Here is a 24,569-nt window from a genome sequence, read left to right on the forward strand (position 1 = left end):
TTCGCCTAGTTTGACCCATGCTGCTTCCTGTCATTTCCCCCCCAACCCCGCCCCCAGTCTCACAGCGCCTGCGCGGAAGTTCGCCGACCTCTGGGGTCCGCGTTGTCTGCTGCCATGGCGGCTCGCGGCGTGGGTCTGCTGACCCGCTGGTCCCTGTGCTCTGGGAGAGGTCGAGTCCACCGCCCTGTTTTCAGGCTTGTCAGTAGCGCGGGACCCGCGGCCGCGGACCTCGGGAGGGACGAGCAGCCTCCGGGAAGCGAGGTCCCAGGTGAGGGCGCGAGGCCCGGCCCGCGGCGGGAGGGGAAGGGCCCAGGCGGGGCCGCGCGGGCGGGCGCGGACGGACGGGCGGGCGGGCGGGCGGGCGCGGGCGCGGGCGGGCGGGCGCGGGCGCGGACGGGCGGGCGGGCGCGGGCGGCGCTCCGAGCCGAGCTCCCGGGCGGGAGTCCTCTGCGGTCCTGGTCAGCGGCCCTCTCTCCCGCGGTGCTCTCCTAGCGAGTGTCGTTACCGGCCGGGTAGGCGCCGCCCTGCCTTCCCGGCCCTCAGGAGGAGGACTCCGGTTCTTGCGTCTTCCTCTGGCCCTTTGGAGCACGATGTTTTTGGTAACCGGTTTGCAGCCAGTCGTCCTGCAGACGTTCTAAGCTTGGTTGCTGCTTTGAGTCAGTCTCCTCCCCTGTCCCCTCTCCCCTCCTCCTCCTTCTCTCTCTCTTTGGCGTGGCCCAGAGCTTGCGTGTGGTAGGTACAGTTCCTCAGTCTCGGAAGATCTATCTAGACCGATTCTCAAACAGCCGAGTCACTTCGTGCAGGGTCACACCACGTAGATCTCTGTGGTTGACTGAGCTTCTTTTGCTCAGGGCTGGCACCCTACCACTTGACCCCACAGCTCCACTTTCAGCTTTTTTTTTTTGGTAATTTATCTGAGATAAGTGTCTCAGGGACTTCTCCTGCCCTGGCTGGTTGGCTTCAAACCGATCCTCAGACCTCAGCCTCCAGAGTAGTATTACAGGCCTGAGCCACCCTTGCCCGGCCTTTCAGTATATATATATAGTCTTTATTGCTTTCTTCATATAATTTGATCAAGGGGTTTCAATTTAACATGCCCTCTTATGTGTACCCCCTTCCATCATTCTGTCCCTGCCTTCATCTGTCTCATCCCCCTAGTTCACTTTGCACATAGGTTCATTGAGTACTCTGGCTCTTTTTTTTTTTTTTTTTGGTCCGGTCGTGGGGCCTGAACTCTGGGCTTGGGAGCTGCCCCTCAGCTCTTCAGCTGAAGGCTAGCACGCTACCACTTGTCTGGCTCTTTATATCTCTTGGTTCCCCTCCCATTAGCCTCCACCCACTCTCAAGACCTGCTTCAGCTTCTTGGTGTTCCTTTTTATAGCTTAGATAATGACCCAAACTGCCAAACAGAAGGTATTTATTGATTTCTGATTCTTGGAGCAATAGTTTTTAAGAGCAAAGTTATTTCAATGAACATGTCTAAGTATACTAAATGAAGAATATATTTTCCCCTAAAATAAACCACTGTCTTCATCAGACTGCGAAAGACTGATATTGACAGGGAATGAGAAATACTATTTTATATGACATCATATTGAGATACTGGATTGTGTTTAGTAGAAGGTGCTTTTGAAAATTTTAAAGTAACCCTGCAAATTTGTATGGGAAATCTGCCAAAGAACCTATTTAATTTAGCCTTTGAATAGTGCCATAAGTTTGAGAATATTTCATATGCTTTTTGAGACACAAACCAAACCATTATTATTTATTATTTATTTTTGGTATAAGTATTGGGGGCTTGAACTCAGGGCCTCATGCTGTAGCTCACCTTTTTCCACTCTGGTTGGTGCTGTACCACTTGAGCCATGCTTTCAGTTCCAGATTTTTGCTGGTTGATGGGAAATAGTCTTGTGGATTTATCTGTCTAGGCTAGTTTCTAACCTCTGTCTTCAAATTTTAGCCTTTTAAGTAGTGAGGATTATAGGTGTTCATGAACCACTGGCTCTCAGCTGCTATTCTGTTTTATAGATGAGAAAACAGGCTAGTGCAAGTGGCCAGCTTTGTTCTGTGTATCCAGGGGCAACAGTAACAGTTGACCCCCTTCTGACTTCAGGGCTTTCTTCACTTCCTACAAGCCTTGTTGCTTTTCTTTTCTAAGGAAATATTTCATTTAGTGTCATGAAAATACAACTTTTTAATCAGAGACTCATTAAAAATGCTCAAAAGGGAAGAGAATAACTATCTTACTCTGATTTAGAGACATGTAATTCTATAATTTAAAGGGACTTGAGATTCATTTTTTCAATGAGCATGAGAACAGTATTTTTTTTGTTTTTGTTTTATTGTGAAAATACTGTATAGAGGGGTTACAATTACATGGGCAAGATAATGAATACATTTCTTATCAAGCATTGTAGCGTCCTTTGTTTCCCCTTCCCATCCTCCCCCTCCCCCACCCAGTCCTTCTCCCCCCCCCCCCCCAAAGTTGTAAAGTTCATTTTTGACATAAGGACTTGTACATCTCATTGTTGCAATGGGTCCACCTGTATCCCTATTTAAACAATTTGTTTTTTCCCTTCCCTCCACAAATTATACGAGAACAGTATTTGTGACAGTGAGTTTAAGAATGCATTGTCAAAACATTTACAGTAACTTTTTTTTTTTTTGACCAGTCCTGGGGCTTGAACGCAGAGCCTGGGCACTGTCCCTGAACTACTTTTGCTCAAGACTAGCACTCTGCCACTTGAGCCACAGTGCTACTTCAAACTTTTTTTGTTTGTATATTGAGAAATCAAACCCAGGGCTTCATGCATATTAGGCAAGCATTCTACCACTACGCCACATTCCCAGCCTGACAGTAACATTTTCTAGTAAAAGTATATCGTAAGTCAGCCAGTTCTACTTTAGCTCCAACTATAATGGTAAAAAATAATCAGGTGAAACCTAATTTCTCATTCCTGTCTGTTTTGACATAACTTTCATAAAAGTAATGAAAAGAGCTATAGTATTAAGAGAATGGGTTCTTTGGATGCAGTGACAAAAGTAGCTTAAGTAGAATGTGGAGGATGTAGCACCCCATGTAACTGGAGGGTGGGCCTTAAACCACTCCATTAATGGAGTCAGAGTGAGGTGTTGGTCTTCTCAGCTTTGGCTTGTGATTTTATAGTATCAAATTCTTCTGTGGGAGATTGGTAGAGGTGGTGATAGTAGCCATGATCCCTGTATACAGTTTCAAAGCTTTCTCTACAGGGAAAAATAAAATGGTTTCTTCTAACTTGAATTTGCAAAACCACAAGAAGCTTTGGTTTGGTTCTGTGCTCACTTACTAGACCAAGAGGAAGTATCCAAAATCATGTGATAATCATAGTCTACCAGAAGGACAGCTCCACAGCCACAGAGTATCTTGTTTTGTCTTTTTAAAAGCAAAGGTGTAGAGCTGGGAAGGTGGCTCAGTGGTAGAGTACTTGACTAGCATTCATGAAGCCCTGGGTTCAATTCCTAAGTACCACATAAACAGAAAATATCAGAAATGGCACTGTGGCTTAAGTGGTAGAGTGCTACCCTTGAGCAAAAGACAGTGCCTAGTTCCTGAGTTCATGCCCTGGCACTGGCAAAAAAATAAAGCAGAAGTGTGCTGTTACCAGAATAACAAGTGACAAGTGCCAGCTGCTAAACAGCAGCTTACCACTATTGGAGGATGTCTAGTTTATTTGCATTTGTACAGTTTTTTTTTTTTTCTGCATTGATACTTGCCTATCTTAAAAGTTTTTTTTTAATTATGAGCCAGGTGCTGGTGGCTTACGCCTGTAATCCTAGCCAAGGCTGAGATCTGAGGATTACGGTTCAGAGCCAGCCCCGGAAGGAAAGTCCGTGAAACTCTTATCCTCAATAAACCACCAGAAAGCCAGAAGTGGCGCTGTGGCTCAAGTGGTAGAGCGCTAGTCTTGAGCTGACGAGCTGAGGGATAGCATTCAGGCCCAGAGTTCAAGCCCCACAACTGACAAAAAAATAAAAATTAGGAGATTCAGAAAAGTTGTGGGGATTATAAAGTACTGCTTAAAGAAAAGGTAATAATATTGTTTTTGAAGACAGCCTTCAGTTTGTAGGTATTCTGCCTGTTTCGTTTTTGTATTTGTTTTTTAGGCTGTAAATCTCTACTGTATCTATGATAAAGTTTTCATTCCATTTTGTAGATGAGTAAACAGGCCTATTCAAATAGCTAGCTAAACCTTCTCCATGTTCTTATCAGATTAAACTTCTGCAAGGTTAACTTTCTTCATTAAATCCTTTGTCTTTATTTTGTTTTAATATGCCTTGGAAATGTCTGGAGAGGTAAGTACCAAGCTTAACAGCTAAATATTATAAGAGTAAGAGATCTGTAGGAAGAATTTATACTTTTACATCACACAGACATATTTCCACTTACTTTGGTTTTTTACAATAATACTTGACATTTGCCAGACTCAGTAAAAATCAAAGACAAGAATATGTCAGTAGTATTCCAAGTGAGAGAGAAAGTGAGTGGTGAGTGGTTCAGGTAGAGCCTGAAGAATAAGAAAGAAGGAAGTAGGACTGATAGAAAGGGGGCACTCAGTGGACTGAGAAATTGAGGAAGAGTAGAGTAGACTCTGAGCTCAACATGGAAGATTTCTTCCATTTTAAAATTAAATAAGTTTGTAACAATACTATGGGTTGCATTCCTTCATAGATGCAAAAGTAAGGGAATACAGAGGTGGAAGAGACTACCATGGAGGGGGCAGAAGTCTTCACACACCTGAGCAAAATTTGGAGAATGAATGGGAGTTTTCCTGACAGAAAACGAGAAGATGGGCATTCCAACAGAGAGATGAAGACAAGGAATTCATAGTATGTGAGAGTATTGTGTATACATTATTGTATATGAGAAGCTCAAGAAGCAGAAATGGTAGAAAATGGTTGAAGAGGTGAGATGTAACAAAGATGGCAGCTGCAGAGTTTAGACATGGTATGGTCTTAAAGACCATGGGTTATTAAAGGATCTTCAAACCAGCATTTGTGGCTCATACCTGAAGTTGAAGCCCTGAGTTCAAACCCCAGTACTGGCCTTTTCTGCCAGTAGACAAGTCAGAGGCTTTTTTTTTTTTTTTAACCTTATTGTAAAGACCACATTGTCAGCAGTATGGAGGATTGCTTGAGAAGGACAAAACTAGAATAATGGAGACTAAGTATTGTGACATAGGCCTAAGTAAGAGATTAATGTTAAAAAACAGGCATTGGTAATGAAAGGAAGTCACATACTTAAAAATTATTTTCAGCCTTATGACAGTCTTGAGTCATTTCTAGGTGTTGGGTCACTGGCTGAAAATAATGAGCAAATCATGGTCCAAGTTCCCAGTGTGTCATTAGAGGCTTGTTTCTGGGTGGACAAAGAAGCAGTTTGAGGCTTAGCAGCTCTCCTACTGTCTTTAACCTGTTATTTCTGTCTTGTCCTTGAAAGGACCTTGCTGAAATCTATGTTGTAGTATTTCCTTGATCCATCAATTTTACAGCTTTTTGAGAGAAAAGGAGAAAAGATTCTCCTTATTTCCTTGTCAGTTATTTCTTCTGCTCTATTTAGTCTTTTTGAAACTTTGTTAAGAGTTTTGATCAGAATTGGTGGTTTGTAATTTCAGGCATCTATGATTCCAGACTGAAAGGAATCACAGAGCTACCCAACTAGAAGTTAAATGTCTTGGGGAAAATAAGAGTTATTTAAAATTCGTGCACTAGGGCTGGGAAGGTGGCTCAGTGGTAGAGCGCTTGCCTTGCATGCCTGAGGCCCTGGGTTCGATTCCTCAGCACCACATAAGAAAAAAGAAAAAAGCTGGAAGTGGCACTGTGGCTCAAGTGGTAGAGCGCTAGCCTTGAGCTGAAGAGCTGAGGGACAGTGCTCAGGCCCAGAGTTCAGGCCCCATGACCGGACCCCCCCCCCCCAAAAAAAAAAAAAAAAACCCCAAAACTAAAATTTGTGCACTAGAAGTTCATGCCCGTAATCCTTCCTACTCAGGAGGCTGAGATCTGAAGGTTCACAGTTCAAAACTAGCCTGGGCAGAGAAATCCCAAGAGATTCCATCTCCAGAATAACCAGCAAAAGGCCAGACTAGAGGTGTGTACCAAGTAGTAGAACATCAGCCAAGCAAGCAAACTGATCAGGGTCCTGAGTTGAAACCCCAGTGCTGGCAATGAATGAATGAATGAATGGATATAAATAAATACATTTTAAAGGTTTAGCTGGGTGTGGTAGTGATATATAGCTATAATCTCAGCAGGGTGGGGTGGAGACAGGAAGATCCTTTGAGTTTTGAGACCAGCTAGCCTACTTAGTGAGACTCTCCCCCCATCTGCCAAAAAATACTGTTGGCTGTAATGTTTTCTTAGAACTTGATTGGTTCTTTTTCTCGTAGTTTACTTTAGTTCTTTGTTGATTTTCCTTTTGTGGCAAGTGGATGATTAGTGTTTCATTCTTGACTGTCACAGCACCTGTCTTTATTTCCTAGGTTTGTAAAACTAGTTGCACTAGATTGTTTTAGGTTAAAAAAAAAAGAAAGAAAAAGAAAAAAAGAAGCCTAGTTTCCTTAGTGAAATTGTCAAGAGTTCTTGGATAGCAACCATGGATGTAGAGCAACTTGGTGTTAATTTTCTGACCGGACCTCATCAAAGAACAATTCCTTCATAATTACTTTGTTACTCCTAAACTCTTTACCTTCCAAGTTCTTCCTTTCATCATACTCAGGCTTGAAATCATTTACTTTAGGCTATGTGTGGATGTGTTTGTTGAAGTGTTAAATGAGTGTTTTTGTTCTCCTGGTTTTTTTTTTTTTTTTGATCTAGTGGAACTGTTCAGCACTGTGGTTGGCTTTTCCAACCCAGTGGAACTTTGTTCAGGCCTGGTCAGTCAAAAAACAGATGAAGTGAATAGTTTTAATGAGAGCCATTGGCGAAAAATACAGTGAACACTGAAAATAATATATCTGAACAAGCCTTAAAGGAAGAGAAGAGGAAGTAAGGCATTAGAATGAACTTATTTTTTTTTTTATTGTGAAAATACTGTACAGAGGGGTTACAATTACATGGGCAAGGTAATGAGTACATTTCTTATCAAGCATTGTTGCCTCCTCCTTTGTTTCCCCTTCCCATCCCTTGCCATCTCCCCACCTACCCCCTCCAACCCCCAAGAATGAACTTATTTTATTCGCATACAATCTTTCTATATGTTATCAAAATGTTTTAAAATTTACATGCATGTATTATGTGTATGAGACAGAAAATACTTATTTTTGTTTCATTTGTAGGCACTGAAGACAAGACTCCCAAAAAGAGATTCTCTGAGGTGCAGAAAGAAAGACGAGAACAGGCACAGCGGACTGCCTTAATACATTGTCCTAATAAAATCAGCGAAAAAAAGTTTCTCAAATACTTATCTCAACATGGACCTATTAAAAATCATTTCTTCTATGAAAGCTTTGTACGTATCTCAGCAAATAATCCAACTCAGTCAGTGATCATGGTTTTGAAGGATATTTTTGGTTGTTGTATGTTTTGTTGTTGCCTTTGCAGTATAAGTCAGGGTCTCTTCTGACATATCTTTCCTTATCTATGGTGTTGTGTTTATTTGTTTTGTGTACTAGTGATAGAAGCATAGGGGCTCATGCTTCAAGCATGAGTCTCATCTCCACTTGAGCTACATCTTCAGCCCTTTTGCTTTTAGTTTGTTTCTGAGAGGGTCTTTTAACTTTGCTTGGGATAGCCTTGAATTTGGGAGCTCATAATCCTGCCTCTGCCTCCTGAGTAGCTGGGATTAGGGGTTTTGCAGCATAGCATTATACCTGGCTTTATATTTCCTTAATGAGGTTTTGTTTTTATTTTTTTAGATTCAAGAGTAGAAATCCTTATAGTAGTGCTTTAGAATTATAAATAATTTGTTATTGTTCCCATTATAAATCATTATTATTGAATAGCATTAGCCCAGTGCTTTACATAAAGCCCATTGGGGGTGGGGCTGGAAATCTATTCTTCTTGTTGATTTTTTTATTTTGTTTTGGTTTCTCCTGACTGATAGTACTTTATAGTGTTCCTTATTATTTTTTTTTGTTGGTTGTGGGCTTGAACTCTGGGCCTGGGCGCTGTCCCTCAGCTCTTCAGCTCAAGGCGAGCACTCTACCGCTTGAGCTACAGCGCCACTTCTGGTTTTCTGGTGGTTTTTATTGGAGATAGGAGTCTCACAGTCTTTCCTGCCCGTGCTGGCTTTGAACCGCAATCCTCAGATCTCAGCCTCCTGAGTAGCTAGGATTACAGGCATGAGCCACCAGTGCCCGGCTAGTGTTCCTTATTCTTGTAGTGGGAAAAACCAGTGCTTACATTAGAATTATATCATTCATAAAATTAAAAAAATTACATTTTGTAGTATTCTGATAATTGTTTTGAGGCTGTCATACTCAGTGTGTATTGTGAAATGTGTCCTGTTTTTTTTTATGTTTTGGGTACAGGGTCTTTATGCGCTTGTGGAATTTTGTCAGAAGGATGGCGTAGATTCACTGAGGCATGGAAGTCATACTCCAAGCCTAAGCACAGAAGCTGCGATTCCATTTCGATCGCGTTTCTTCAGTCTGAGGCAGAGAAATCCATCCAGCCAGAGTTCCGAACAGTCCTGTGTAAAGATAAGCAGTCAGGTGCCTCCTACAAACAAGAAACTTTTCGACGTACTTTATTATGCAGAAAGTGTAAGTTTATAGGTATACTTACTCAACTTGTAAAGTATGCATGACATCATTTTACATATTATAGAAGTTCTTAAGAAATATGTGGGAGTTACCAAGATGGGTAGTGAGGATGGACTCACAACATTCCATTTCTAGCTTTCTGAGAATTGTATCAAGTAGATGTGGGATTTGGCATTTGGGATTATCTTGACAAGCTGTACGTGATTTTAGATGTTATTTGGTTTCTCTGTATTTCTTTTTTTGTGCCAGTGTTGGGGCCTGAAGCAGGGCCTGGGCACTAACTCTGAGTGTCTGTGCTCAATGCTAGTGCACTATGACTTGAGCCACAGTTTTTCTGGCTTTTTTGGTGCTTAATTAGAGCTAAGAGTCTCATGGACTTGCTTGCTCAGGCTGGCTTTTGAGCAGTCATACTCAGCTGAGTAGGTAGAATTGTAGACATGAGCAAGCCACCAGCACCTAGCTCTGTATTTAATGTTGTGACATTTATAAATTTTTCTTGTTAAGCTATTCTTGCATTCAGAATTTAAGTTTTTGTAGGTTTAATATCTCTGTTGATAAAAGTGGATGCTTTATAAAAGTCAAAGTACACAATATATTGATTAAAAAGTAAAAGTAGCCTTACCTACTTAGTGTCCTGTTTTTTCTTTTCTCAGAAGTGATAACAAAGTTTTTAGCCTTTTTGGATAATTCAGATTTTATTTCTGTTTTCAACAAATGACAAAAAAATGGTGGTATTGCAAAAAAAGTTCCCCTTTTATACTATAAAACTTGCCAAACTTTTTCTAGTTTTATTAGGCTTTATAGTCATCTATGATTTTATTTCTCCAGGTACTATGCTTTTAGTTTTATTAATTTTTAAAATTCTCATTTCTACTCTGTACTTAAAAAAAAATTGAGTTGAATGCTTTCATGATTTTCAACATTGATTTAAAATTTGATGCAATGAAATTTTTGTTATCTTGTTGAACTTTAAATACCTTTCTTTAAATATACCTTAAGGACCAGACTTGGGGGTCACATGCATGTAAGCACTTGGAAGGCATGCACTCTACCGCTGAGCTACCTTCCCAGCCCCGCATGTAAGCACTTGGGAGGTTCAGGTTGAAAGATTCAAAGCCAGCCTGGATTCCATAGTGAGTTTCAGGTCAGCCTGGGCTATGTACCAAGATCCTGTCTCAATAAAAAAACAAAACAAAACAAAAAATGTCCTTTAGCACAGTTTCAAAGGCTTGATTATTTTAGTCTGTGCTGTACAGAGCTATTTATAAGGAATTGGGAGATGTTGGGCCTTGACTGCTTGAACTATGGCTGCTCAAGTTATCTCCTGTCCTTTAATGTTGCTTTTCTTTACTGAGTAGTTTTGTATATATTTGACCTCTTCCTGAGCATTTTATCACTTGAATTTACCTAAAACAATATTTTATCCTCATTATTTATGAAAAGTAGTACCTTTTGTTATAGTCAACTTTTATTTGTTATTGTCATTCCTCAGTGCTTTTGAAAGAATTTTTTTTAAAAGTTTAAGAGCAAACAGGAGAAACATGGCATATTTCAAATATGCTATTAGGTCTTTGGAAGCAAGGGGACAGTTATTTTGTGAGTTAGGGATGTAATATTCATTGTTTGCCTAGAATGTGCAAGGCCCTGGGTTTGATCTCAGACTGCTCAAAAAGAAAAAGGAAGAAAATGATGGTTGTTTTCTGTGACCTCTACATTGTCTCTGTTTTGTTGTTTTATTTTGGCCAGCTAGGTAGATGATCAGCTGAACAATCTGCTGAAGGCATTTGAGCTCACAGAGGAGAATACTAAGCTCCGCTATCTTACCTGTTCCCTTATTGAAGACATAGCAGCAGCTTATTTTCCCAGCTGTACAGTAAGACCCTTTGGTTCCTCAGTGAACACTTTTGGGAAGTTAGGATGTGATCTGGACATGTTTTTGGATCTAGATGAATTTAGAGAAAACACCACTAACAAGGTAAATTTTATTTCTTCTTTATACTGCTATAATTTAAAATTAATTAGAAAAGAGACATCTTTGGATTAATTACTTAGTAAACATGATAATAGAATAGGGCTTATTTGCTATAAATCCTCAAACTAAAATACTGTGTGGACTTTAAAATACTGCAGTGTTTTTCTTTTTTTGGTCATGAGACTTGAACTCTTATCCCTGAGCTCTTCAGCTCAAGGGTAGTGTTCTACCACTTTGAGCCACAACACCACTTCTATACTGTAGCATTTTAAAGTTTCTTTTTTTTATTATTATTAATTTTTATTTTTTTGTGAACACACTGTACAGAGGGGTTATAATTACATGGGCAGGTTAATGCGTACATTTCTTTTCAAGCATTGCAGCCTCCTCTTTGTTTACCCTTCCCAGCCTCCCCCCCAGTCCCCCCCCCCCCCCCGCTTTCTCCCCCTCCAATCCCCCCCCCCCCACCAACATTGTAAAGCTCCTTTTCGACATGACATCTTGTACTTCTCATTGTTGCAACAGGTCCACCTGTATCCTTAAACGACTTGTTTTTCCCCATCTCCTCCACAAGTTATACTGACATCAAATATAGTGAAAGCAGGGGTTATACTGTGGGGGAGGGACATACAAAGCTACAAAGAGATAATCTTATAAATGCGTTAGAAACAAATGCATGAAAGGAAAAAAATCATTAAATTACATATCTAAGGGTTCATTTTCCTAACATCACATTATTTGACCTTTTCCGCTTGAAAAGTTTCTTGATTATGGATTTTGTTAATAATTTTATTCAGGTATATAATAGATTCTGCATTTAGATTATATTCTGATTTTGACCATGAACTATTTTTTTTAAATAAAAATTTGTTGTGAAGGTGTTATACCTAGGGATTACCATTTCATAAGGCAGATGCAGTTAAGTACATTTCTTTTTTGAACAATGTCACCCTTTCTTTACTTTTTCTCAGTTACCCTCTCCTGTTCCTACCTACTAGTTTCATGGTTCATTTTCCACATAGTGTATACTAAATACTATGATGAACTAGTTTTTAATCTGTGTGATGTAGTTAACAAAACATTTCTCACAGATTTTAGTCAATTTCTCTTTAAAATTCTTTTGAAGTTCTATTCAAAGACTACATATAAGTATGTAGTGTATGATTATATCATATTGGATGATTTAATTTTTCATCCAATTCATTTCTGTAAATACTTCTTTAAGTTGTCTTTTGTTAGCTAAAATGGTCATTTGCTGTCTGCCCTCATATATTCTTTATTTTCAGCCTTTATTTTTTATTTGTTCTCAGTTGTGGGGCTTGAACTCTGGGCCTGGGCGCTGTCCCTCAGCTCAAGGCCAGCATTCTACCACTTGAGCCACAGTGCCATTTCCGGTTTTCTAGTGTTTAATTGGAGATAAGAGTCCCATGGACTTTCTTGTCTGGACTGGCTTTGAACCGCGATCCTCAGATCTCAGCCTCTCTAGGATTACAGGCGTGAGCCACCAGTGCCCGGCTATTTTCAGCCTTTATATTTGTTATTTTATTTTGTGTTTATCTCTTATAAATAACAATGCTTTTACCCCAGTCTTTGAGTCTTTTTTTTTTTTTTTTAATTAGGGTTTAAACTCAGTCTCTCACTTGCTAGGCAGGTATGCTGCTATGTAAACCAGACTTGCGTCCCTTTTGCTCTGTTATTTTTGAGAAGGGGTCTCATTTTTGTCTGGGCTGTCCTGGACTATGTATGATCATCTTGTTTATGCTTTTTGCTATAACTGAGACGACGGAACACTCTGCCAGGCCCCACTTTTTCTGTTGGGTTGAGGATCTTCATTGGCCACATTGCCTTGGAATGGCCGTTCTGATCACAGCCTTTTTTTTTTTTAAATAAAATGTTAGGTTTTTATGGCTATATTGTTTTTCATGTTTCAAGCTAATAATATATGTCTTCATGTGGATACGTTTATGCGGATGTTCAATTGACTCTTTGAAGTTAATGATGTTTCAAAACTTAATTCATCCCTGCAGATGTTATTTTGGAGCCCTTATAAAATTTCTTCTATGTCTCAGATACTAGCTAGTACTATTTTAGCTTTGCCATCTTCTTTTAATTCTTCTCCTCTTTTGCCTTTTCTATCTATGGTCACGCATTCCTTTAATAGGTCCTCAAGTTTAGCTGCCGTTGTACTCCCTTGTGTCCTTCTGTGACAGCTTGAGATTATTCTTCAGTCAACCCTGATTTACCCTAATACCCAGTTTGGATGTTCTCACAAGCTTATAAACAATTTCTTTTCTGTAGCATGTATTGAAATGATTTGTCTCCTGTTTAAATCATAATTTCTCATTGTGCATCTTCCATCTTTGTATACAGTTTTCTAGAGCTAGGTCATTTAACTTCATTTGGGATTCTGAGGCACTTTGAGAATAGCATAGAAAGATTAAACAGTTATTCTGTCCCTTTACTTAGAAGGATTATCTTTCCATCCCCCACTGTTGATAGGCAGCTTTTCAAGGCCTCCTTCTGACTCTACTTTTCTGGATCATCTTTTCATTATTTTCAACCTTAGTCAAAATTCAAACTCTTCTTTCTTTCAAGTTTCGCTAGTATTTCTGTTTCCAGGTTCTTCATGGCTCATGTGTAGTGAGTTCATCTTACTGCTACATACACCTGCTATACTGTGAGCTTGGGCAGAGCACAGGCCATGTCTATTGTTTACTTATCTCACAGTACTGCTGCTGGCACTTAATGTGTGCAGTGTATACTTACTGAACTAAGCTAGCTAGGAATAGAACACAGAACATAATTAAGTGGGCCAGTTGTATAAAAACTAATATGCTTAAAATTGTATTGAGATCCTGGCAAGGGTTACATAGGTTGTGTGTGATAGGTTTTTGGTGTTTGTTTTTGTTTTTTGAGGTACTGGGATTTGAACTCAGGGTCCGACACTTGCTAGGCAGATATTCTGCTACTTCAGACTTGCCTTCAGCTCTTTTTGCTCAGGTTATTTTTGAGAAAGGGTCTTGCTTTTTGTCTTAACTTGCTTGAACCATTATCCTCTTATGCTTTCTGCCTTAGCTGAGATACTTGGCATGTACCACATACCCAGCATTTTTCTGTTGAGATTGGGTTGTGAAAACTTTTGCCCAGGCTGGCTTCAAACTATAGTTCTCTGTATCTCAGCTTACCCAATAGCTACTGGTACATGCTAGAAGAATATTACTAAATAACCAAGGAGCTTACCATTGTGCAAGCAGGCAACATTGTCTTACTCTATTGGAAGTACAGAGAATAATTGGAAACTTAGTTGGAGCTTAGCTCTTAGATTGCTGAGAGATTTTTAGGAAAACCCATTTCCAGAAAACATTGCTCCAGTGGACATTAGTTTATATGTAGGTTTAACTTAGGAGAGTCTTGTAAATGTACTGCTTGTTTAAGATTTTTTGAAAGTATGTTTAACAATTCTTTTGAGATATAAATTTAATTATAATGGCTTTGCAATTATAAGAACATTGACAGTTTAAAAAAAATGAACAATTTAAGCCCTCTTAAACTCATGTAGTTCACAAAGCCATCTTTCTTTGATGTTTGATTTCTCCCCCCATACCTTTTTAATTTTAATTCATTTTGTTTTATATATAACTCTTTGTGTTTTGTTCTTCAGCCTAAGTTGAGAGGAGTTAGGAATAATATGTCAGCCATTTGATGTTTCATACCTGATGTCTTGGGTAGGACAGATACTAACCAGACTTTTTGCTAATGACTAAATGAACTCATTTGTTCATTCACCAAAATGGCCAATTCTAACTAGTATTCATAATTTCACATTTGAAAGATGCTTAGCTCTCACAAAGATCATTGTAGTAGAAGATTCTAAGCTAAAACATGCCTTCGCTTTTTCCTTTAGTTCTGCTTTTTCTAATAGGATTCTGCATTTTGGGAGACTTAGGCCGTAGTGGTGATAGTAATTCCTAATAATTAGTGTGGATAGTGTGCTTCCTTTCTATTTTTCCTTATTAGATTATCTGCCACTAGGTAGTGCTATAGGAATAGTGAATACTATTAGCTATTTCTGAGAAATGCTTTAGTTTTTGTTTATTTTATAGAGGAGAGTGGTTTTGATAGGTTTTGGGGGTTTTTTTTGGTCAGTCATGGGCTTGAACTCTGGGCCTGGGTGCTGTCTCACAGCTCTTTAGCTCAAGGCTATTGCTGTACCACTTGAACCACAGAGCCATTTCCAGTTTTCAGGTGGTTTATTGGAAATAAGAGTCTCACAGACTTTCCTGCCCAAGCTGAGCTGATTTTGAATCGTGATCCTCAGATCTCGGCCTCCTGAGTAGCTAGGATTACAGGCATGAGCCACTGGCACCCAGCTTTGGTTGCATTTTGCAACCAAAGAACATGAACAAATAGAAACAAGAGTAGGAAAAGAAGATAGCATTCTAATTATCTAACAAATGGTGAACTACTTAAGTAGCTCATGGCTAGCACTCTACCACTTGAGCCACAGAGCCACTTCTGCTTTTCTCACAGACACTTCTACCGTGGTTGGCTTTTAACTACCTTCTTCAGATTGCAGCCTCTGGTGCCTGGCCTAAAACAATTATTTGCAGGTTACAACTTAAAAGCAACCCAAACCAGCATAAGCCAAAGAAAGAACTAGAGGACCCGGTCCTAGAACCTAGACTTAGAAATGAAGATGAGTATTAGGAAAGGACTAGAGCTAGGAAATTTAAACTACCAAGAACTTAGGATTTCTATATATTTGCTCTATTTTTCTTTTTCACTCTTTTCTTCTTACCTCCACTTCTTTACTTGTTCATACTTGTCATATAAACATATCTGCCCCAAACTTTCTGCTTTACACACTTCAGCCACATGGTTGCCTCTGAATCCTGTTTCTAGTAGAGCTCTTGGTGGTAGTGCTTAGCTGACCAGGAGTGGTCCACATGGGTGAAACTAAGGGACTAGATTTCATAGTAAACATGAATGTTTTAGGAGGAGTGAGTGCTAGAAGAGGAGCAGGGGGCTGCTGAGAATAGTAAAGTGTCTTTTAAGGCAGAAAGAGTTGAAAAGGTGTCTGTCACATGAATGATGCAGGAAATGAATGGGTCTATAAATTGATTTGTGTATGCAAATTCTTTGAAATAATTTCTCATCACAGTAGTATGCATTTTAAGTTTCAGTAGATATTTCTAAAAGAAGTGTGTCCCTTTTTGTCTTTTTCAGACTGGTTAATGAAGAACCTAACTGCTGTTTTAATTTCTTTTTTGCTTTCTAGAAAACATGAGCATCTTTTTTTCCTGTTGTGTACATCAGCTATATTTATTTCTTACTCATCTTTTTTTACCTGCTTTAAAAATTTGGTGTGTTTTTTCCTTCTTATGAAGAATACAAAGTCTTTATAAATAAGCCCTTTGTGTGGCTGTTTTGCTTTTTATTGAGTAGTGAAAGTGTGCTTTGCTTTAACATATTTTAGATTTTCATGCAGTCATGCTTATTTCATCTTCTATTATTTTTGGTCATACTTAGAGTCCTTTGATAATCTGATACTTAAAACATTTGCTTGTTTTCTATTTCTAGTACTTTGCTGATGTACTTTTTTCATTGAAGTTTTGATCTGTGTTGGATTTACTTCAGTTTAGGAATGAACTAGGAATCTAGTTCCTTTTCTCATGGTAATTTGAATTTCTTGACTTTCCGAGTACTTTTCAGTTCATGTTGCTAAATAATGTCTGTACATGGCTGTCCCTGTGCAATCTGTTTTCTCTTCTTCATGTATTATCCTTTTGCTTATACTCTCCTACTGTTGTGGTTTTATATTATATTGTATCTATGGAAATGCATTGGCTAACTAGGATAAGGCAGAGTCTATTCAGAGAGTTTATATAATAAGTGGTTTTGTATATTCTATGCTGTGATACATAAGATAGCTATGTAAACTCAAGGAATTAGCATATATATACTTCATATGTATTCTAGAGAAACATAAGATCACCAAATAAACATCTTTTAGGTTTCTCTGGATATGTTTACATGAAGAATTCATACATTGTTATTTTATATGTTTGTTTGGCAGGAATAATTCAGAAAAAGTTGATTAGATTCCTTTTTACAACAAATGCAATCATGCTATTCAGTGTACACTATGTGGAAAATGAACTGTGTAACATGTGGGCAGGAAAAGGAGAGAGAAATTGGAAGAAAGTAAAGGAAGGGTGACATTGTCCAAAAAAGAAACAGGTTTCTTATGACTTAGGAAATGTACTCATAATGATTTATGAGGTGGTAACCCCTTTGTATAGTACCTTAATAATGGTAAAGTTAAATTAATTTTTTTCTTTGTACTAAATTATCCTTGTAATAAATGTTTATATTATTTAGAGTGTTGGAAATTTTTTGATGGAATTTCAAGTGAAAAGTGTTCCTTCAGAAAGAATTGCAACTCAGAAGATCCTGTCTGTGATAGGAGAATGCCTTGACCACTTTGGTCCTGGTTGTGTGGGCTTGCAAAAAATCCTAAATGCTCGGTGTCCACTTGTGAGATTTTCCTACCAGCCCTCTGGATTTCAGTGTGATTTGACTACTAACAATAGGTATGATCTCTTAAGTTTACTGTTGTAAATGTCAATGTTATATAGTATCAGCTGAGATTAAAGAGTTATTATTGTTATAGCTGTTGGCAGTTTGGAGTTTCCTAAACAAAATGATAATGTATTGAGTCAGTATTGACAGTTTATTAATATAACAGTGGAATATGTTCTTACTTGTGTAGCCTGCAAATCATTAGTATTGCAGAAATGTATCTGTTGATGATCATAATCTTTTAAATTATACTTAGAAAGTAAAGTGGCAGCTGGGTGCTGGTGGCTCACCCCTGTAATCCTAGCTACTCAGGAGTCTAAGATCTTAGGAAGGATCACGGTTCAAAGCCAGCCATGGCAGCAAAGTCCATGACTCTCATCTCCAATAAAACACCAGAAAACCAGAAGTGGTACTGTGACTCAAGTAGTAGAGTGCTGGCCTTGAGCTGAAGATGTGAGGGACAGCACCAGGCTCAGAGTTCAAGCCCCATGACCAACCAAAAAAAAAAAAAAGTAAAGTGGCAACCTGAGTTTGCCCTGGGAATTTTTCAGAGATACCTCCAACTTTTGAGTACCAGAGACATATGGTGTTGGATTAGGGCAGAAGTAGTCTGAACAGCTTAAGACTTGGTGCTGTCCTTAGCACCAAGTTCTAGTGACCTGATGACAAAGATGTATTATACTCTGACTGTGTACCCCAGGTTCAGAATAGGGAAAACTTCTAAACTTAGGACTTTTTTCTTATTCTGGTAGTCTCACTTGTTAGATTTCACTTACCTGCTAGAATAAACAATTGAAAATTCAGCCTAGAACAGTTTTGGTTAAACTGAAGTGTTCAGCTAATGAGCTACTGTTAAGAACTTCCAGTTTCTCTCAAGTAGCCCAGGGTACAGGCTATGGCTTCTTGCCAAATTCTAATATAAAAATAAAAATGCATGTTGTATTCCTATTTTATTATTAGTGTCTAAAACAGGACATTTTTATAATAATTTTCTTGTTGGGACAGGTTTATAAAAATTTACTTCAGAAATTATGTGTTTATACGTGATTTCTTTAGGTTTTTGTAACTGTGCAGTGTTTCTTCATATCAGATTGCTTCTACTATTTATTGCTTACAATATTCATTTATATATTGCTACTATTGAATATTTAACTTAGCTTTATTTACAAGTACAAAATTCTTAGATACTATGAATTTATTTACCATATGTTCTGTTCTTTTGAAACTTTGATGTAGATGCTTGGTGACACTTCAGTGATAGCATCAGTTAATACTAGGAAATGATTTTGTGCCCTCTGCCAGTTCTTTTAGAAATTACAAAACATGATTCTGTAGGAATTGAATTTTAAAAATTGAATTTTAAATTTTTATTTCTTTCATTTATTGTGTGTGCATGTAAGAGAGTGAAAGACAGAGATAGAGTCTCATTCTGCTGTGCAGATGGGTATAGAACTTCAGATAGCCTTCCCCCATGTCAGCCTCCTCAGTATTGGTGACCATGGCCCAGTACTCCCATGTCCCTGCTCTGATGTTTGATTCTTTAGGCAGCTTTTGTTCTTACAAATATTAGAATTAAATAATTTTGGCTATCTCACATACTGTAAGAGTTTCAACTAAATGCTTTCTTGACAAGTGAGTGAAATGTTTTCCTGTTTAAGTTAACTTGTCTACCAAAGGACTAGCTAAACAAGATGTAGAACTTATATACAAAGACACTTACCAATGTGCTTGTCTTTAGAAATAGTTATGAAGAGCACTGTCCACACACATTTAACTCATGTTTAGGAACTTGGATTTAAAATTTGTAAGTTTTAGAACATTGTGATTATCAGAATTTAAAAATGTTCCAGTGGTATTGAATATGATTGATAGTCAAACATTTACATTGTTTTATATTGTAAATGCATAATGCTTATATATTTAATCCTAATGTATATTGCATGATTAATCATGGTATTCTGAATGTTTTCAGATATAGTGAGATAGTTAGCTATGTTCCAAGATGTGGATCTGGATTTAGGAATTTGAAATTTCTTTTTGTTTTTCTTTTCTAAAGGATTGCTTTGAAAAGTTCAGAGCTTCTTTATATCTATGGTGCCTTGGATTCAAGAGTAAGAGCCTTGGTGTTTAGTATACGACACTGGGCTCGTACACACTCATTGACAAGTAGTATTCCTGGTGCTTGGATTACGAACTTCTCCCTTACAATGATGGTCATCTTCTTCCTCCAGAGAAGATCACCTCCTATTCTTCCAACCCTGGATTCCTTAAAATCCCTAGCAGGTAAGACTTAAGAGCAGCCTTCTCTCTCTTCTCTTCTTGACATTATATAAACATTTATCTTGTGTGCTCAAAGCCATATAATGTGTCTTCTTGATTTTTAAGGCCCAAAATTAAATAGAAGTGAATTTGTGACTCTAACATTTAAGTGCTTTTTTTAATCCCCAATAACTCCCATACTTCATAAAGCTTCCACCATCTCCCAAGAACTTTGCATAGAAGATGTCTTTGCTTAGATTTGTGAAGAGCAGAATTTATGTTCCAAGAACATACTGTACATTTTCTAGTGAAAGCTAGCTTAGAATATGTGGTTTATGGAGGCTGTGTATTCATCAGTAATTAGGAAAATGCTTACCTCTAAAAATACGAATGAGAATATAAAAATATGAACATCTAGGTCTAGTTTGTTACTACTTTTGAATTAGAGAATTGTCACTAGAGTATTTTAGAAGTTACTGGAAGTTTGAAAAAAGATTTTTAGAATGTGCAGTTTGTGTCATGTATACATTATCAGGTCAAAGCACAGAATAGTCCTAGGAATAGAAATGGAGATGTCAGTTTAAGTATGGACAAAGATGTGTCATAATTTAGTTTGGTGAAAGATAGGAACTTCATGCATTTTCATTTACAGTGAGAAAACTGGTTAATTCAGAAGATTATTCGGAATTGCTGAGTTGTTAGACAATAATTCTGTTCTAAAGAAAATGTAATTGTTGGTTTCACTATAATGAGTATAATTCCTCAAATCTTTTGTAGTGTAGTTTTAATTTCTATTAACTATAAATAGCAACAGTAATAGGGCACAATATATGTTTGATTTATTTAATTCATAATTCTTTGGGTGAAGGAGGTAATGTCTGTGAAATGTGAAAACTTTTCCTTTCTATTTATTGAAGGTGCTGAAGATAAATGTATAATAGAAGGCAACAATTGTACCTTTCTTAGTGACTTGAATAAAATTAAACCTTCAGGAAATACAGAAACACTAGGTAATTGTTTTAGGATTTTTTCTTTTTCTTTTTTTTCCTTTTTTTCATTCAAGCAGATTTCTTATTTTCCTTATTTTATTGTCTTGCAGAATTACTACTGAAGGAATTTTTTGAGTATTTTGGCAATTTCGCTTTCAATAAAAATTCCATAAATATTCGACAGGTAAATAATGTTTTAGTATCGGGTTTCCACTGTATTAATTAATATTTTAGCTAGTCTGGTTTTGGAAGTACTCTAACCAGTTGTCTTTCAAATGTACAGTTATATTCTGAACAGCCTTCCAAAACAGGTCAAAATTGGCCTCACTGTTCTTGAGCCTGTGACTTCTCAGTGCTGGGGTTATGGATGGTGGTATGCCTGTTATCTTCTCCTCTTTCATATGTGACCACAGGCAACATGTAAATATTCAGAAGCCATGGTGAGGACTTGTGTGTCCTCACTTCTTTCATGAATCCATTTATTATTTAAGAATTCTAATTTTGTGAATTTGGGTTCCCATTGTGAAAGATATATTTTTCATTAGGTCTCAAAAATAAATTTATTTTCATCTTTGTTTTATTTTTTTGTTTGGTGCCAGTCCAAGGGCTTGAGCTTAGGGCCTGGACTCTGTTCCTGAGCTTCTTTTGCTCAAGGCTAGCTCTGTACTGCTTGAGCCACAGCACCACTTCTGGCTTTTAATGAGTACTTTATTAGAGATAAGAGTCATGGGCTTTCTGCCCAGGCTGCCTTTGAACTGGGTTCCTCAGATCTCAGCTTCCTCAGTGCTGGGATTGCAAGCATGTGATACCATACCCAGCCTCTTTTTCTTTTCCCTTTTCCTTTTGTTGGTATTATGCTTACCTTTGGTCCTTAGCTCCACCCAGACCTGGGCCCCCCCCCCCATTCCTGGAGTTCCCTCCATACAGCTGGCCCCTCCCTCTCTTAGTCCAGACCCACCTGGACTCCCATCTACCTCACTTCCTTTCCCTCAGACCCTCCTGCTACATGGGGACGGAGGCCATGTGCTCCTTCTTGGGGGAAATATGGCTCTTCTAATAAACCTTATAATAATCTTTCTCCTGTGCCTGCCTGCCTCTGCGTGGTCCCCTGGGATGGATATATGGGATTCTCCTCTTACACCTTTTCCTTTCCCTTTCCCAGTACTGTGGTTTGAACCTAGGGCCTCCCAGTGGCTAGGCAAGTGTTTCAACTTGAACCAACTCTTTTTAATATTTGTTATTTTGAGATACATTTGCTTGGATACATGATCCTCCTGTTTTACACTTCCTACCCTAGCTGGGATGACAGATGTGTGTGCCACCATGCCCAGATTTTTTTTTTTTGAAGTGGAGTTCTAAGGATTTCTCTGCCCAGGCTGTCCTTGAATTGCCACACTCCCCCCTAACCATTCCAAGTAGCTAGGATTACAGGTAAGAGCTATGATAACTCGCTCAGTCTTATTTTCTTCCTTTTTGTTTTGATTTTTTTAAACTCTTACCTTTTTAGGTAAAAGTAGATTATTGACTCTTTTTTTTTTTTTGGTCAGTCATGGGGCTTGAACTCTGGCTTGGGAACTGTCCCCCAGCTCTTCAGCCCAAAGCTAGCGCTCTACCACTTGAGCCACAGCTCCACTTCCAGTTTTCTGGTGGTTAATTGGAGATAAGAGTGTCACAGCCTTTCCTGCCCAGGCTGGCTTTGAACTGAGATCCTCAGATCTCAGGCTCCTGAGTAGCTAGGATCACAGGTGTGAGCCACCGGCGCCTGGTGACAAAATATTTTTATTTTTGACCTAGGCCAGATACCTGTCACCTGGGTGGTGACATTAGTCAAAGATCATAAACCTAAACTATTTTTTTCTCCAAAGAATACTCAAAACTACAGGAGGAAAAAGGAAAAAAACCCAACCACATAGTGTATAAACTACACACATACATACTCATGTAATATTCATACATACTCAGCTCTCTTAGGAAAGAAATAGTTTGTAAAGGTAGTACTGGTATTTTATGGTATTTTGATATTCAAGCCCTTTATATGCTCATTCTTTCTGTAGGGAAAGGAACAAAATAAACCTGATTCATCTCCTCTGTACATTCAGAATCCTTTTGAAACTTCTCTCAACGTAAGCAAAAATGTAAGTCAAAGCCAGATGCAAAAATTTGTAGATCTGGCCAGAGAAAGTGCGTGGATTTTAGATCAGGAAGACCGAGCTTCCTCAGATGATAGGCCCTGGGGCCTGGCAGCCCTTCTGTTACCCTCCATAATCAGCAAATCTCATGCTAAGAGGTCAAAGAACAAGCCCACAAGTGAAAGAGTAAGGAGCTTGCTAGAATCCATTAAACAAGGCAATACAGCAGATCCTGCCAGCACCGATGGGGAAAGAACCGTGAATACCCAGACATAGTTCGGCTGCAGGGCTGAAGTTGGCCCCTGGCCTGCCAGGGAGGACTGGTGTAGACTTCTCCAAGGCAGCTGTCATCTATTCTCCATCTCCTCATTGGCTCCTTTACCTGGCCTCAATTTCTGGACGTTTTCATTCAGACCAGTGTGATACCCAGGCAGCATTTAATTGAACAGCAAACACAGCAGTGGAATGCAAAGACTGGAATGAACTTTCAAATAAACTTCACACTTAATGGCAAAAATCAGTCTTAGAATCAGATCATTGTTGATATCCATGGCAGACCCTGGTTGGGAAGCATTTCAAAGGACTTCTAGTTATGTACATATACCAGCAATGAATGCAATAAAGCTTCTGAACTTGGTAATACTCTTGTAATATGCAGTTTTCTGTTTTCTAAACAAAGTGCTCTTATTTATACATAAAGTAAAATTAGTTTTTTTATGCTTTTAAAACATAAATGTAGGCATATTTCATTCACTGCATTCAAGGTATTCAAGGTCCAATATTTGAAAATACTGATAAGTCTTTTTAAAGGGTAGTTTTTCTGTCTGTAGGTATAAAATCTATTTCTACTAAACAGTTGCCTGGTTTTCTCAAAACTTTCTCCCTTTGGTTTTGGGAACTCCTCTCCTTGTAGGAAAGAGATGCTTACAGAAATACAGTTCATTCACATGCTTTATGTAGTCATTTTAGTGTTTGTCATTTAGTCATTGTAGTGTTTGTGAACATCAACTTGAGACAGCTGGGCTCTTTGGCAAGTGCTCATTCTCCCCAAGCCTGGCTGTTTCTTCTGTAACATGGGGACGAAAATTGTGCCCACTTCACCTTTTGTGAGACTCTAGGGCAGGGGCCTGGCACATGGGTAATGTCACAGGGTCATTGTGCTGTACTGAAGTGCTTGCTACCATAACTTTCACATTTGGGGGGATGTTTCAATAGGTGACTGTATACCTTATAAATTAGACACAAGTCTAAATACAAATTTCACTTGTGTTTTATATACTTGTATACATAGGTTAGTAGTAATTATGTGTCTTTTTAAATAATTTTATATTTGAAATAGAATTTCATGGTTTAGAATTTTCTATTTGTAGGACTGGATCATGTACCTTAATCTGTTGATTCAAGATCACTGTAGATTTAGCTACTGTTTTCTTGATTGTTTGGTATTGCTGACAATCAAACTCAAGGCCTTGTATATGTTAGACACTCTGCCCCGAGTTACATCCCAGCCACCAGATAATGCTTTTCAGTGTTTGAGATATGTAATTATTTTCTTTATCCAGAATCCAAATTTGGGATTTATGGTACTTCTAAGTTTTTAATCATGGATTACTGAACTCTCCTGAGTAACTGAAGTACTATAAGCAAGTGTGTTCTCTGACCACGTGGCTGTGCTGTTGCATCTCACATGCTAGCCAAGCAAGTGTCTCCTGTTACAGGGCAGTCTTGGAACTAATAGTCATTTTCCATTTCTTCTGCAGTTAAGTTTATTTTATTGCACTAGAAATTAGTACTGATTTCGAAACTTTTCAAAGTACCTATTTATGAGTTATTAAGGGAAATTCTTTTTCTCTATTAATATATTTGATCAGATTTTTTTTAATACTGCCTCAAAATGGTT

The 24,569-nt window shown here is 38.4% G+C and overlaps 1 protein-coding gene across 1 annotated transcript; it reads left to right on the top strand.

Annotated features, from left to right (window-relative positions):
* The first annotated feature begins 88 nt into the window (after nucleotides 1–88).
* LOC122113267 (mitochondrial poly(A) polymerase) lies at nucleotides 89–23,309 on the top strand. Its single transcript, XM_042686251.1, has 9 exons — nucleotides 89–268; nucleotides 7,311–7,483; nucleotides 8,505–8,738; nucleotides 10,489–10,713; nucleotides 17,092–17,303; nucleotides 19,349–19,575; nucleotides 20,469–20,561; nucleotides 20,651–20,724; nucleotides 22,595–23,309. The coding sequence occupies exons 1-9, from the start codon at nucleotides 115–117 to the stop codon at nucleotides 22,943–22,945; spliced, it is 1,743 nt and encodes a 580-aa protein (XP_042542185.1). The 5' UTR covers nucleotides 89–114; the 3' UTR covers nucleotides 22,946–23,309.
* Nucleotides 23,310–24,569: the final 1,260 nt, after the last annotated feature.

This window comes from Dipodomys spectabilis, unplaced genomic scaffold (genome assembly GCF_019054845.1).
Source record: "Dipodomys spectabilis isolate Male_0828 unplaced genomic scaffold, ASM1905484v1 ptg000096l, whole genome shotgun sequence".
In the NCBI taxonomy this organism is placed as follows: Eukaryota; Metazoa; Chordata; class Mammalia; order Rodentia; family Heteromyidae; genus Dipodomys; species Dipodomys spectabilis.